Raw genomic sequence first — 15887 nt, 5'->3', positions numbered from 1 at the left:
GCGTTTACATGGACATGCCAACATGTATTTTATTTTTAAGCCAAATTGCTGCAGGTGGTACTCCTGGGACGTGGGACGTATGTTTGCACAGAGCTATGACCATGCTGTAGTTTTTACTCTGACTGGAGCGTTGTGTTGAGGTTCTGCTAAGTTTCCTGTAGTTCGCGTTCATATGTTGAGTGTAGCACTCATTTGGGTTAGAGGAGAACTGGTTAGTATCAGTGTATCTGAGCAAATGAGAGTGAGTACAGCCAGCGGTAAAACATAAAAATGTAGTCATATGAAGGTGTGCGATAGCGTGCTTTCTCATTTCTGCCCCAACGTTATTAGCAGAAAATGCTTAGCCTGGAACGCCATAAAGCTCTCTGGTTTGTGATAGGATTCTAGAGCAAGTGCAGTTTATGCAGTTTCGGAGAAATGACATCACCCTGTTAAATCTTAAAAACTACACACACATGCACTAACCCTTTTGTTTAAATTGTTTGTTCAGAAGTTTTATGTAACGGAGAAATATGTTTTCCAAGAAAACATTTAGTTTAGATTCCTATTAGTGTAGCTTTACTCCTTTTATTTGTTAAATACATGAAAGGAAAGAGCTAACCAGGGTATAAAATTCTAGTATATGCGCGCTCTCTCTCCCTCTGATTTTAGGAGAATTATTTCTTAATGTAATTTTCCTGCTTACAATATATGGTCTTGCAAAGTGTTGAAGCAACAAATCTTGGCAGAGATCAAAAAAATACAAAGGCATTTTACTCTGTATATATAAAACAAAGGCTGAAAGTTTGGGTAGATCTCTAGCTGGCAGACTTTCTATCTCTTAGGTCATACAGAGAAAGCTTTTGGCACTGTCTTTTTGGCAAAAAGCTTTGTCTGGAAACATATTTAGTCAGCATATGAAATATGATAGCTCTGGTACCACGAATGTGTCTGAAGATACTCTAATAGAGTTAGGCTTCAGCCCCATCTGGTGTTGGAACAGGATTGCTCTATTAGAGTTTTCCAGCATAGGACAGCCCTTTGCCAAAACACAGAGCAGTACGTGAGGAGACTGACAAATTCATACAAGTGTCAGTTTTACTAATGCCTTCTATTGTTTGCTACACTGATGAAAACCAGTTGTGCCCGTGGTGAATTCCAGCATAGCTGTCCTGCTGCTGAGTTACTAACCACGGGCTCTATAGAGAGCTGCATCTTTAACTGAATGCGTTTATTAATACCCTTACAGTGTACCTATGTGATCAGCAACTATATTTTCACCCGAAGTCTGTAAGAATATAAAATTATTGATTTTTCAATGCCCACGTTTACAGAAGTAGCGGTGGACACACAGATGCCCTCACCTCAGTAAAATGTCTCCAATAATTGGAGTTATGCAACAGTGACAAAGAGACCAGACTTGTGGATTTGGCTTAGAAGTCTTAAAATCTTCAGGCATTAATTCATGAAACTCTCAAATCCTGGATACTCCAATGACTATAAAGCACAGCAGATTCATGTTTAGTTTTTACTTAAGGCTGATCGTTTCAGGAAATAAAAAGGCTCACTTTGAAAGAGATTTTCAGTTCTTTTGCAAATGTTATTTGGGGGTGGGAGGGTAGGTAGAAAAGCTACACGTGAAACAAATCAGGGACTAAAAATCCATAGCTTTGTTTTGAGGGTATAAGAATGGCTTATTGCCGCTATTTAGCTCACGCTAAAGGAGAAGAAACAGGACTTTCTAGAAGGGTTTCCCCAGCATTTTTATCTGACTTTTCCAGGATTACAGTCCAGCCTGTCTCTTCAAACAAAATACCTGTTCAGTTATAATTTGACTCTGATGAAAAAAGTGCTAAAATGGCAGAGTTTGGAATTGCTTGAATGTATTTTGTCACTTAAGCTGAGCTCGTTCACATTCAAAGCTAAAAGAAATTATCTCAGTTGCATTTAGGAGAGTAAACATACTCTTACTTTCCTGTCTCATGTTTAAGGCATTATGTTGAAAGCCATGTGCACTAACCTTTGGTTTTATATCCTTTTCCTAGCATTTGTTTTACTGGGCAAAATTAAAGGTCAGTGGTCCTGAACTAGTCAAGAGTATTATTCTAAATTCTCAGTCGTTGCCACTTCTCTCTCTCTTTCGCTGCTTTCAGTAATACAAGGCTTCGCTGCCAAAGTTTTAATTCTTTATGTATGACAAGAACAGTATTTGCAACTTTTTTTGCATTTCAGTTACATAGTTTTGTAAATTTACGTAAAAAGAGCGAAGACATCAGCAAAAGGCTGCTTGCTTATTCCGAGTCGTTCATAGTGGAGAAAATGTAAGTATAGCCATCAACCTGGTTTTTCCCCGTTCTTATTCTCATTCTCTTTTGTGTTTCAGAATGATCGCTGCTCAAAACAGTAGCCATACTAAGTGAACAGAGTGGAAGCATATGGATGAAATTCTTACCATGCACTGAACAGCACGGCATCAAGCGCAAAGCTCTGGGAAAATGTCTGCTTGCAACACTTTCACTGAACACGTCTGGAAACCTGGTGAATGTAAGAACTGCTTCAAGCCCAAAAGCTTGCATCAGTTACCCCCGGTATCTGAAAAAAAAACCCTCTCACATGGCAATCTGAAAACCAATGCAAACCAAAGTAACAGCCATCGTGGGAGAAATACAGGAAATTTCCGACCACCTGTGGCAAAGAAACCCACTATAGCTGTGAAACCCACCATGATGGTAGTAGATGGGCAGGGCGTATGTGGTGAAATCAGCACACCGGATCATTGTGAGAATAAATCAGTGCCCGCAGGTTGGAACCGAAACAAAGCTGTCTTGAACAAAAAACCACTGAACAATAATAATGAAGACGAAATTGAAGGTTATAGCCATGTTCATAGGCCCTATGGCAACAATGATGGTGTAGGTAAGATACCAAATAACAATAATAATGGACTGACAGAAGTTTTGAAGGAGATTGCGGGTTTGGATACCACACCTCAGCTAACTGGAAATGAAATGAACTCAAGAGAAACCTTCTTGGGAAGAATAAATAATTGTTATAAAAGATCATTAGAAAGAAAGATCCCTCCAAGCTGCATGATGGGTGGAATGAAGGATTCACACAGCAAGCACGTTATTCTGAGTGGAAGCACTGAAGTAATAAGTAATGAAGGTGGCCGTTTCTGTTATCCAGAGTTTTCTAGTGGAGACGAGAGTGAGGATGACACGTTTTTTGGCAGCATGCAAGAAGAGCATGAGAGCTGGGATGAAAGTGATGAAGAGTTGCTAGCAATGGAAATTCGTATGAGGGGCCAACCTCGCTTTGCTAATTTTAGAGCTAACACCCTATCTCCTGTTCAGTTCTGTGTTGACAAAAAATGGAATACTGTGCCCCTTAGAAACAAGTCTCTCCAGCGGATCTGTGCAGTAGATTATGACGACAGTTATGATGAAATTTTAAATGGTTATGGGGAAGAGACTGTGATTCTTTATGGGCAAGAGAGCATGCAGAGCATGGTGTCTTCTGATTCTACATCTCCTGATTCTTCTTTGACAGAAGAGTCTCGTTCTGGAACAACCAGCAGTTCTTCACAGAAGCTCTGTAATGGAGGGTTATCTCCTAGTACTCCTCAGGACCTCAAATTGATTGAACCAGAATATGAAAGTCTTTGTGATAATCAACAAGTGAAGGATGTGTCAAAAGCTCCCAGAAATGTTCCGAAAAGTCTAGAAACTCACAAGGCAGTCCTTGCGCTTCGACTGGAAGAGAAGGATGGCAAAATTGCTGTGCAGACTGATAAGCAAGAGAATAAAAGTTCTTCAGATGTTGCTGGTCAATCTGTAACTATAAATTTGGTGCCTGTGGAAGAGCAAGCTAAACCTTACCGGGTGGTGAATATGGAACAACCGGTTTGCAAGCCATATACTATAGTAGATGTATCAGCTGCCATGACCAATGAATGTAAGGAGAATCAGACTGAACCCTCAGAAACCAAAAATACGTCATCTAACCCAAGCTCACCAGTAACTCCAGGCACACCTATTACATCCTCTGCAGCATCACCTGTACGAGTAAATGCTAATCTGAAAAAATCCAGTGCAATCAGATATCAAGAAGTGTGGACTTCTAGTACTAGTCCAAGACAGAAGATACCTAAGGTGGAGTTAATTGCTAACAGCTCAGGACCTTCTGTTCCTCCCAGGAAGACAAGCCACAAGTCAGCTCCTACTTCACCTACAGCTACAAACATTTCTTCAAAAACTATCCCGGTTAAGTCTCCCAATTTATCTGAGATAAAATTCAACAGCTACAATAACGCTGGCATGCCACCTTTTCCTATTATCATTCATGATGAGCCCACTTACGCTAAGAGTTCTAAAAATGCTATTAAAGTTCCTATTGTAATCAATCCAAATGCATATGATAACCTGGCTATCTATAAAAGTTTTCTAGGGACCAGCGGAGAGCTATCCATCAAAGATAAAACTACTAGTGTAATAAGCCACACATATGAAGAAATAGAAACAGAAAGCAAAATGACTGAAGCCATAGGAAGTAAACCCACGGAATTGTCCCAAGTGAAGGGGGTGACTAATAGCTCTGAATGCAGGCTGGGTTCTGTGGCTCAAAAGGTCCAAGAGTTTAATAGCTGTCTCGGTAAAAGTCAGATATCACCACAGAGAAGTCATAGTTCTGACCACAGCTCCCCATCAAGAGTTCAAAAGACAACACAAGAGCCTGCAGCAAAAATAGACGTAACACCAGAGGCTTCTGTTGGCAGCAGCAGCGGTAGAGAGAATGCAAGCACGGTGCTTTCACAGATTGTGGCTTCTATCCAGCCTCCGCAGTCTCCTCCAGAAACGCCTCAGTCTGGACCAAAGTCTTGTAGCGTAGAAGAACTGTATTCCTTACCCCCTGATGCAGATGCTACTAAAAACACCCTGGTACGACCCAAATCTCTGTTTACGTCACAGTCTGAAATAGAGTCATCCAAGACAGTGGAAAACACTGCCATTAAAATGCAGAAAGAGTCACTTTCACAGCCAGTTGCCACTCACTCTCCAAAGCCAGTGAGAGCCACCCCAAATACCACAAGTCCCAAAACAGAGCAAGCGCCGCCATTTCCTCCTCCGCGGTCCACTTCTTCACCCTATCATGCAAGTAACCTGTTGCAAAGACATTTCAGCAATTGGACCAAACCAAACAGTCCCACCAGGTCGACAGAGGCTGAGTCAATCCTTCATTCAGAAGGCCGCCGAGCTGCTGATGCGAAACCCAAACGCTGGATATCATTTAAGAGCTTCTTCCGCCGCAGGAAAACTGACGATGAGGAAGACAAAGAGAAAGAACGAGAGAAAGGAAAATTGGTGGGTCTTGATGGAACTGTTATACATATGCTCCCCCCTCCTCCAGTTCAACGTCATCACTGGTTCAGTGAGGCAAAGTCAGACTCCAGTGAGAAGCCGTCGATTGTTTTCATGTATAGATGTGAACCGGCACAGGCTGAACCAAAGGCTGACCATCAAAACAAGAGTGGAGCAGAGTCTGCTATCGCCGATGCGCTAGCAAAAGACAAAGGAGAAACACAGGAAAACTCGCCAGAGAGCTCTGAACAGAAAATAGCGAGCCATTCATCACCACCTCGGATTCCCAAGAAAATCCCCAGGTAATCTGCTCATCTTTTTTAGTCACTTATTCAGTTGTGAACTGTCCTGTATATACTGCTGAAAAGGGAAGAAATTAAGGAGTTTTGTTACATTAAGTGTAATTTTTTCAAAATATATTTATTTTCGGTAACTTAAAGCATATTGGATATCGGGATTAAAAAAAAATACCAGAAGCAGTACCTGAAATTTGGAGTTTGTATTGCAGATTCACTAATATGTCACGATAGCTATGTTACATTGAATCAGATACATTTTCCTGAATTTCTAGTTTAAGAAAGTGTTCTTATGTACAGGAAACTAAAGAATTCCTCTGCAGAAATAGAAGGCAACTATTGAAAAGTATAATAGAAAGTAAAAGATCTGTGACTCATAAAAGGTGGTGTGCTAACTTTATCTCACGTGCCCAAGAATACAAGAGATGCTAATTAACTTGATGCTACACTGCAACATCACTGCAGCACTCCCAAAATAAACCATGTAAAAAAGTAATAATAGAATTAAATTATCTATAAAATAATCTATCTCCATTTTGCAAGGCCTTTAGCAATGAATATACGTTGTCCCCTAACAGTATTTGATCCAGTAGAGCTGGTTGCTCCATTTCTGCCTTACAATTTTGTTCAGGGATTTCATTTTTAATTTTTTTTCAAATCAGAATTTACTAAAATGATTCGTTGTTTTAATTTCTGTGAAAGTATTTGGCCAGTATATATTTATTTTACTCCTATGAGCTCATGGTAGTTGAACGTTTTAGGTTTGTCTGTTGGTTTAAAGGTCTGTTTGTTCCCTTATCAAGGGTACACATGCTTTCTTGGTTGTCTCTGAACACGAAGAACCGTGTTTATTTCCAGATACGCATTGTTTTCAACATACCACTGAGTTCCTCCAGCTCATGACAATGCATAACCTAAGAGGGCTGGAGACATTTGTTGCAATCAGTCACGTGGGCATAGTATGCATTTCCCTGAGCGCAGACCACAGCTGTTGATGTAGTAGAATGTCTTCCAATGTTATTATACAAACCAATTCCAAAATAGCTTCAAACTTGCATTATTTAATTCGTTATAACAATAACCTCGTGGTAGGAAATTAAAAACTTTGTAAAGTTTGAGCTATGTGTGAGCCTCAGAAAATGTATCATGGCAGTGTTCTTTGTTTTTCTTTCTCTGTTGTCTATACAAGAAAGTTGCAGTGATTTTTAGTTAAAATGGTTTTAAAGTTGACTTGAACTAATAGAAGTCTCAGTGTGAGCATAGTTTGAGTTTACCATAAACTGATTGCTGCTTGCCTTAAAGTAAAATAACTGTGTCTTAAACTAACCAAGAATGACCATTTGCATATAGAAGTGTAATTAAACCACTTCTGTATCACATCTTGGGAACACCGATACAGCATTCTCATGAAGATCAGGACTACTTTTCAGACTGTTTGCCTTTTGTCAGACATGGACAGCTTTGGGTTTTGTAATGTAAGGTGTTGATTGGGTTTATCTTAGTATGATGTAAACCTGGTTTCTGTAGATTTACATTTGAAGTAACTGCCCCAAATACAAGATGGGATGGTCTCCAAAACCTTAGTGTACTGTCTGTTTCTACAGACTTGGATGAACTGCAGTCTCAGGGTCAAGAATTTTGTTTAAAAAAAAACAAAAAACACCTACATGAAAATTAACAAATAGGGTTTAAAAAAAATCCCAGTGCAAATTGTGGGTGTGAGTCTCAGAAACATTAAGCACTTTCACAAACTATCAAAGTCAGCAGGAGCCGTAAGCATTCAGCCTCTCTGCAAGATGTACAGTACCACAATAACACAGGGGTGTGGGCAATGACAAAAGAGGGTGTCCCTGTGTTTACAGTGCATATTACAGTTTAAGGCTGAAGACAGTGGGGAATGTACCCAGGGCTAGAATAACCCTTGATAGGAGTCTAGTCTCTCTAGACTTACTCTAAATTAAATGGGGAGTAGTAGGCAGCTTTAGAGAGCAAGTTAATGAATTGGAGAAGTTTGTGCTCTCAACCCCGCTTTAGAGGAACCCATTTTTTCTGTTTATTTCCAGGGGAACCTAGAGAAAATGAGGTTGTACCAACATCTTTTTTTTAGTAGCATTACTGACTACTTTGCCATCAGGAGATTCATTTGCTCCCACCTCCTTAGTGTCCCGCTCTTGTGCTGGCAAGACAGTTCATGTGGTCACCTGTGGTGAACCACACTGGGGAAGTGATCCAAGTGAAAAATATCTTTGCAGTTATTTTTCAGCCAGATCAATTTGCTGATCTGACAGGGGGACCAGTCAGGAAGGAGCAGCTGCTTATCTCGTAAAAGGGCAGTAACAGGCTATGGCTGCCGTCATAGTTGGCACTTGTTCTTAGACTGCCCTAGAGATGGTGCTGTTATAATGTTTTATATTTTTGCACTGTTACTGGAATACCTTCTGCCCTTACTGTTGAAGGCAATTGGTCATTCTGTCCTGTCTCATTCACTTACTCCAAAAATATGTTTACTCTTCATTTTTCCACAAGTCATGATGATACTGGCTAAAACCGTATCTCACAATTTTCCCTGGTGAAAATTGGAATTTTCCAAATGTTAGAATTGGAATTTCTTCTTTCTAACAATATTGTTCTATGATTTCTACAAATTTAAAAGAAAATACACTGAGGTGCTGAGAAATACATTGTGGGAACACTGGACAGTGGATATCTTTATCCTTCAGTTATTGTATTCAGTTACCTTGATGCAATTTGATGCCTTAAGTTATTTGGATTTTTTACTTAATTTTTAATATCGTTAAAGAGACGAAGTGAAACCTTATAAAAGCCTTACAAAACGGATGAGATGCTATACTTGTTTTGTGTTAACTCTTCAGGTATTAGTAAGAGGTTAGTGTTAATAGAGGCTAAAATATGTGCATGGAAAAGATGTTCAAAATCTTCAGTTAAGCTTGCAGAGGCTTAGAGGAAAACAGAAGACATGAAGATAGAAATCAATGAATGTGACACTTTTCTAACTGAGAATGCCAGCAAAAGCTCACTGAAGAACCAAACTGATGACCTGGAAAATAAGATAAGCTTTAAAAATGTCAGATTACTGGCGGGTCTTGAAAGCAAATTAAATGAAGATACAGTATTTGCTTACTTTGCAGTGTAACATAGCTGCTAACGATTGATAACATAACCACAAAACAAGGCTGAATGTATTTCAGGTTATCACTAGAAAGGTCAGTTTTTCCCTTTGAACAGCACTTGCAAAATACGCAGTTCTCTGGAAAGCTGAAAACTATCTCTCTGTTATACAAAAGAACTTGGTACTGTTTTATCCATGTGATTGTTTCTTTCTGTTTGGTGCCAGGATGAACATATGATGGTTCAAAAGGAGCTAGCAAATACTTAAGGTATTAAATTTACCAAAAATTTATAGATGGATTAATTTTTGCTAAAATTCAGTAGTCACATCAGCTTTATCATTAATTGGAATGAAAATCAGCTGTTCTTAGAACACCTGTAGTACATGATAGTTGTTGTCAGGCAAAACCTAAAATTGACCTCTAAAAAGATAACATGATATTTCTGGCCTAAGTCATTGTAATTGATGAAGGTGGTACAGCACAGTGTGGAATCCACACAGGGGTTTAAAAAAGACTCTTCAAAGGCTGTTATCTAGTGGATCAGACTGTTGCTATTGGAGTTTCACAAGATAAAGGTTTCTCTTCTCCTTCATTGAGAGATCACTGCTTATACCCAGTAGCAGCTTTTTAGATTGAGACGTCTCCTAAAAGAAAACTGCAGCACAGCCTTCTGATTCTTCCTTTCCTATCTTCGTAAACCACATCGGAGCTGAATTTAAACCTCGTTCAGCACTGTTTTAGATGGCAGTGCCTTTGTACATCAAGGCACAACTGATTTGTGCACAGCCATTTCCATTTCAGTTACATATTAAACTGAATAGTTTCCTTTCAAAGCTACAAGTCAGCCATAACTTTCCTTTATAGGATCTTTGGGCCAGACTTGGATGAACTAAAGGTAAAACTGTATGATTACTGAAATACTTCCTTCAATTAGTGAGCTCTGTCTATTCATTCCATTCTGGTTTAGGTAAGAAAGCATTTCTTCATAGCTAAAATAGGGATTACCAATCTAACTCCAAAAGTGATGTTAACTTTGTCAGAAGGATTTGAAACTAAGCAAGTAATTGATACATGAGAGTTCTGTTGTTCCATAGCTACGGAAGATTGCTATCCTGTTCTTTTATCTTGCTTCCAAAAGGAGTGAAATGCTTAGTGTGCATGTGTATATATATGTGTTTTAAAGATTTGTTTTTTTTCTTAAAAAAACATGCTTCTCCATTGCAGTTACACACTACATCAGCAATTTGGGTTCTTTTAAGGCCATTTTTTGTGAAAATAGCCCCTGGGCATTTCACTGGGCACTTTCATGGGCTCTATACTTATCAGAGGACACAGATATCAAAGCTTTTGGAAACATCTTGTTATCCTTCAAGTCTTACCACAGTGCCACACTCATTGTACAAGCAGTTCACCTGGAATAACTTCCAACCAGACTGCAGCTCCTGACATTAACATAAATGTCAGTGTCAGATGAGAACCTTTCAGAAAATTGGCCAAAGACTGGCATGGTTCCTGCCTGCCATGGAAGCATTTCAGTAGTATAAGTGATCCCCAAATGCTTTTTGCTCTGCTGATTGCCTTGAGGTTGCTGACGGCTGTTCACACTGTTTGCTTTAAATTACAGTAAGCCAAATGTGATTTCAAGAATCTGAGTTAGGCATCAAATTTCCATGTACAGGCAATGGAGAAAGAGAATTCCAGTGAGGTGATTTAGATCACCAAGACTTAAAAGGCCCCAAATGGGTTATCTCTTCAGTGGGTTTTTTAGTAATTTCTGTTAATGCCGCTAACTTATTTAAGGAAAAAAATATAGGTGACTGGGGCTAGAGGCGTGCCACAGTGCATATCATCTGTGATCTGGATTGAGAACCTGAACAGCGTAGGGAATGGAGCTTACATGTAGGCTCTCTTGATGCAGTGGGACAGGAGCCATGAAATTACTCTGAGTGCTCTGTGTATCTAGAGGAATATGAATGTTGTAACAGATTACTGAGTGAAAACAACTGGAAGCATTGTTCTTCAAAAATGTGGTCATATATTAAGATCCAGGTCACATCCAGAGACAGGCAGGAATAACCACCACTGCCACATTCCACTTTCTCATTGTCATTGATCCAATCCTGCAGATTCCACAGCTGCTTCAGAAACTGCTTGAGAAGAGAACAAAATCTTTTAAATCACAGTAGGGCTCTGTTTAAAACAAAGTCCTTCCCAGTTTAGAGGACCTCTTGTATAAGTCCTAAGGTAAGGTTCTCACCTGAACCCAAAATCTTTTAAGTGTAAAAATAAACTGCATAAATTGGTGAGGGGACTTGAAGGATATCTGAAAAGACAGTTCTTTCTTGAGCAAGTCTAGTGAAATGGGAGAAATTCTCATCTAAAAAGTTCAGGTGGAACTATCAACTCCCCCTTCTCCCCAAATCTATCTTGATTTGTTTTTTTCTAGATACCAGCAAGGTTATTTACCTTACGCAGCAGTGCTCAACAATGCTTTTAAGAGCATTAGCCTTCTATCTTACACTGTTTCATCAATGAAAAACTTCTGTGAGATTTTTCTCTAGAATATCTCTATGCTAACAGAATTGGAAATTATGCATGTTCATTAAGCAAAAAGTTTGGTAACGTTTTATGTGAAGATTTGTAAACACTGAGGACTGTTAAAGAGCCAAGTAGGAGGGATTTTACCATTTATTATTTTATAATTTAGATTAAGAAATGGTAAATCATGTATTATTGTTCTTAACTCCTCTAATACAGTCTGTAAAATGGAAAGACCGAGAACTGTAAGTGGATAAAGAAAATTTTTTTTTTTTATAATGCACAGTTAATCTGTGGAACTCATTGCCATTAAGTTTCACTGACACTAAAGAGCTTAGCAGGATGTCTTTACTGGATTATCGAATGTATTCCCATTATCCATGCAAACATTGCATTATACAAGATTTTTTTTTAAAAAAAGGAATATAAATTCTTATGCTTCAGGGCTAAGCCAACTTCTGAATAATAAGAATTAGGAATAAACTTTGACTTAGTTATTTCAGATTGTTAGTTGAGAAGTTTTTTTCATTTTCTTCTTAAGTGACTATTTCTGGCTAACGGCGGTGATGAGGAACTGAACTGCATGAGCCACTGGAATGGGTTTTCTGTACCCTTAATGTACTCTGATTGAAACCTGGGCACTGATCATCTTTGCTCAGTGTTTTGCAGAAATAGCGGTCTGTGTTCTGAGTGGAAGTTCCTGTGTAAGGTGGCTTTTGACCACCCTCAAGCCATTAACCTCTCTGCGTTTTTCCTCAAGCATTATTCAGTCAATTTAGGCTTTATATTAGCTTTATTAGCATAAAAGTATAGGGCCTGAGGGGATCTCTTTGGAACTAAATATATCTACAAGTTCCACAGATTTCATTTGTGTAAAACTAAGTCATCTTCCATGTCGGGCTCTCTCATCTCAAACTGTGCGACTACCATTGATTATTGCTTTGCTGTTGTCCACTCAGGGAGGAGATCAGAGTCTCAGCTGGGTCTAAGGCCACATCAGCTTTTCTCTGTGTTTCTGTCACTAATTTCTGCCACTTGGATTGATGTGCTGTCTTACACAGAACTGTACTCCCTTAGCTTGACCTCTAGATCTGACCCTAATTCAGGAATGCACTCTCAGAATCACTTCTTATAAGTATTCCACTTCATCTCCCTCATATTCATTGCTATTTATTAATCACTCTCATTGAGAAGGTGTGCTCTGAATAGAGGACAATACAGGTCACACAATAGCTGTGATTCCACTGTCCTTACAAAAATTAACACACTACGCAGCCTGCTTTCTGGATTCTGACTATTCCCAAAAGACCGAGGCAAATTAGCCCACATCATCTTTTGGCTATCCTCCAAAAACGGTGTGAAGGAGGAGGGCCTGAGGGAAGGAGCTAGGGGTATTTGTCCCTGCAGAAAACAACACTTTTAAAACAATTTTGAGCTTGTATGTGAATGACAAGTATGTGAATTTAGTGGCATGTTATCTGAAGGACAGTCATTTTTATGGCAATTTTTTTTGCTGCACATACTCTCAGCTTTTTAGGAAAACAAACGTGTTCTCTGTGTGCGGAGGGCTGCTCCCTCCATTAACTGAATAGTTGTTTAGTTTCAGCCACATGTGCCCAAGGAGCAGAGTTCTCTAAGGTAATTCATTTCCTATGAAGATTGTTTTTGAAATAAAAAAGGGAAAAGAAAAAGTCTTGGACAAAGGAGGCTGCGCCCACTATGGTAAAAGCTAAATATGTGCTCTTATGCAAGGCATCAAAGAATCCATCCTGGCAAAATATCTATAAATATCCCAAATAAGGAGATAGCTTTAAGTATCACTTGCTATCGACAAGCAGATACAAAGTTATCGGGCTTTAATGGTTCTAATCTCAGAGAACTACTTGTTTATCAGCTGCTCTACTTTTCTCAAAAACTAGTAGTTTTAACTGTTTAGACTATTTCATGAAGCAGAAGCAATTGGGAATTTGGTTCTTGTAGCTTCCTGAGTGAGGATGTTTTCCCCTTTTGTTCCTTCTGTGTTCTGTCTGATTATGTCAGTCTGTACCCGCTGATTACGGGTTGGCATTTTGCTCGTTGAGTCACTGCACTGCGTATGTACGCTTGATCTCTCTGTCTTTACTGTTAAGCTACAGGGAAGCATTTCCCCACAGATTTCATGGCCTGACATCTAATTGCTGTGATTTAAAATGTATTAGGTTCAGACGCTAAAACTGGTTGGAATACAGATTTGAGATATTCACTTACTTTTAACAGTAGGTTGGTCTAAGTTCTTAAGACTCCTCTTGAAATTTGAACCTGCTTTTCCTTAACTAATTAACTTGACTAAGACCATAGTTGTCATACCAGAACAGTGATGTAGTAGACTGTGAACTATTTTTCATCCACGAAGGCAGTGGAAGAGTTAAGAAGGCAGGGCTGTAACTAACTGATTTCCTGGGGCGCTTTGGCAAGTCCCTGGGACCAACCCCCTCAGGTAAACATTAAGGTGCAGTAGGTGTATCACTCTGTGCAGAGTTCAGCCCTGTTGCTTACAGCTTGCACAACTTGTAGCACATCAGAACACTGTGGAATCAATGGCTCGCCAGAGTTTCAAGACATGATTAAAAGACTCAAGAAGGCCCTGAAAGAATTTCCTTTAATGGGGAATTGTGTGAGTGAGTACAGTGGGTGAGTTGGTATTTTTTTCTTTCTTCCTTTCTAGCTGTTGGTTTACTTTGGCAAAATGCTTCTGAGCTTAGGTTTAGTGTATGTGCTTGCATGTGTCTGGTTTGGAGAATGAGTATGTTCTGTACCTCACCAATCGATACTAAAAAATTACTTTGAGATATGATAATTCCTGGTTTGTGGCAATGACAGAACTGTAAAGCTATCAGAACCTATTTCTTCTTAAAGAAAACATTCTTATTGAGGAATGCAGGTATGTATATGATTTACAGCAACTACAAGTCTTTAATTTCTCATCATCTTGAGAGCCTTGTTACCGCTTTAATTTTATGTATGCTTTACTCTGAAATTATATTAGGTTAACACTTTAATGTGGGTATATTTATGGCACATGGAATGTTCTTCACGCCATTCCTATGCATGGTACTAAAAATGAACAGAAAGTTTTACGCTGATTAAAGATTACATCTTTTTGAACTTATGCCATTTTTTCTCTTTTACTAACAAGTTCTAATGAGTTTTGTTTGTATCAGCCTGCAGTTAAAATTCATGAGTCCGAGTAGAAGCAGCATGTGCGCACTGCACCATACATGGGGTCTTGTGTTATGCAAAGTACTGGCATGTTTTAATCCTTGTAGTCTGGGATTGCTAGAAGATTGCGTATCATGATTTTCAGTATTTTGGCTTTGGCATAGAGAGGCACATGCCTGTAATTTATGTTAACTCTTTGAGGATATAATCTCTCTTTCCACTGTAAGGATTTGTTTTACAGAAACTCAGCTGCTCTGCCTATTCAAAAATGCATAATTTTTGTTTCTGCTCATCAGAAGTTATGTTAAGTTTTAAATCTTTACCACAAAAATTAAATATCTGTACAGATATATGATGTGGTGATCATCTTCTGAAGGAAGTACATTACTCCTATGCCTTACGGAAGTCACAAGTACTTAAAATTCTTGCTGTTCTATTTGATCAGGTTGTAATAATGAGAACTAGTGAATAAGACATATGCTCTTGAGATTTGGCCTATAATGACTATTTGTTTCCGTGAGTGAGAGAGCATAAAGGCACAGAAATATTTTTGCTCTGACATGTTTTATGTGGCGTGTTATTGATAATTGCTGCTATGTTTTCAATAGGATTGGGGTTTTTTGAATAAGCCCAAACTTTTTTTTTATGTGTATATAACGCATAATTTTTAAATCATACTGCAGTAAATATATTCATGGAAACCAATTGAATCCATGATTTTCACAGTTTTGTGCTATAAGTAATCACAGTTTGATTAAAACTTCATAGCTAAGAGCAAGCACAGAGGAATGTCGTCATGGCCTTTTGCTATTGGCCGAATGCAGATGGATTTTAATCCTGGAGAATTTTATACAGGAAATAGATTACCAGCTTAGATGAGCTACTGGTCTGTTTCCCAAAGTGTCGGTTCCCAAAATCCTACCAGTATATGCAAATGTATCATTAAAGTTTTATGCATTTATTAAGACTTAACAGCCCCTTTGCTAGACCTTGGTAACTTTGATTAAAGCAAAATTGTTCTGATTGCTAAAAAACTTAGCACCTTAAACTCTGCTGCTGTCCTGCAAGTCCTACACGTTTTATGCAGAATCATGCCTGCATATATATGTGTACGTATGTTGATTGTAGTCAGCTGTAAAATATTTTACTATCCCTTTTGTATGAAAGGCATGAACTACTACATGTTACTATTTCAGTCAAAAGTTGTTTCTTCTTATTAAGGAAGATAAATTTTGTAGAAAGTTGTTCTTAAAAAAAGGAGGGCAAAAGGAGCTTATTTCTTTACCAGTTCATCCACTTTCCTGAAGATACTTAATGCCTAATCTGGTACTTTGCCAGTAGGATCTAGTACCCAGCTTGGGTCTCCAGGTGATTTTGTTTTGTTTGTT

The 15887-nt window shown here is 38.7% G+C and overlaps 1 protein-coding gene across 3 annotated transcripts in view; it reads left to right on the top strand.

The window, feature by feature from the left end:
• PEAK1 (pseudopodium-enriched atypical kinase 1) overlaps positions 1–15887 on the top strand; it is a 64482-nt gene that overhangs the window by 26712 nt on the left and 21883 nt on the right. For 2 of the 3 annotated variants that reach the window (XM_009330074.1, XM_009330072.1), the window contains 2 exons: positions 2363–5638; positions 13855–13971. In XM_009330074.1, coding sequence (XP_009328349.1) covers positions 2475–5638; positions 13855–13971 — 3281 coding nt within the window. In that variant the 5' untranslated portion in view covers positions 2363–2474. The remainder of the gene's footprint in view (positions 1–2362; positions 5639–13854; positions 13972–15887) is intronic. The other variant, XM_009330075.1, reaches the window with a different exon arrangement.

Source organism: Pygoscelis adeliae, unplaced genomic scaffold (genome assembly GCF_000699105.1).
Source record: "Pygoscelis adeliae isolate BGI_AS28 unplaced genomic scaffold, ASM69910v1 Scaffold298, whole genome shotgun sequence".
Classification (NCBI taxonomy): domain Eukaryota; kingdom Metazoa; phylum Chordata; class Aves; order Sphenisciformes; family Spheniscidae; genus Pygoscelis; species Pygoscelis adeliae.
The sequence above is the reverse complement of the archived record's forward strand: the minus strand, read 5'-3'. Positions and strand labels throughout refer to the sequence as shown.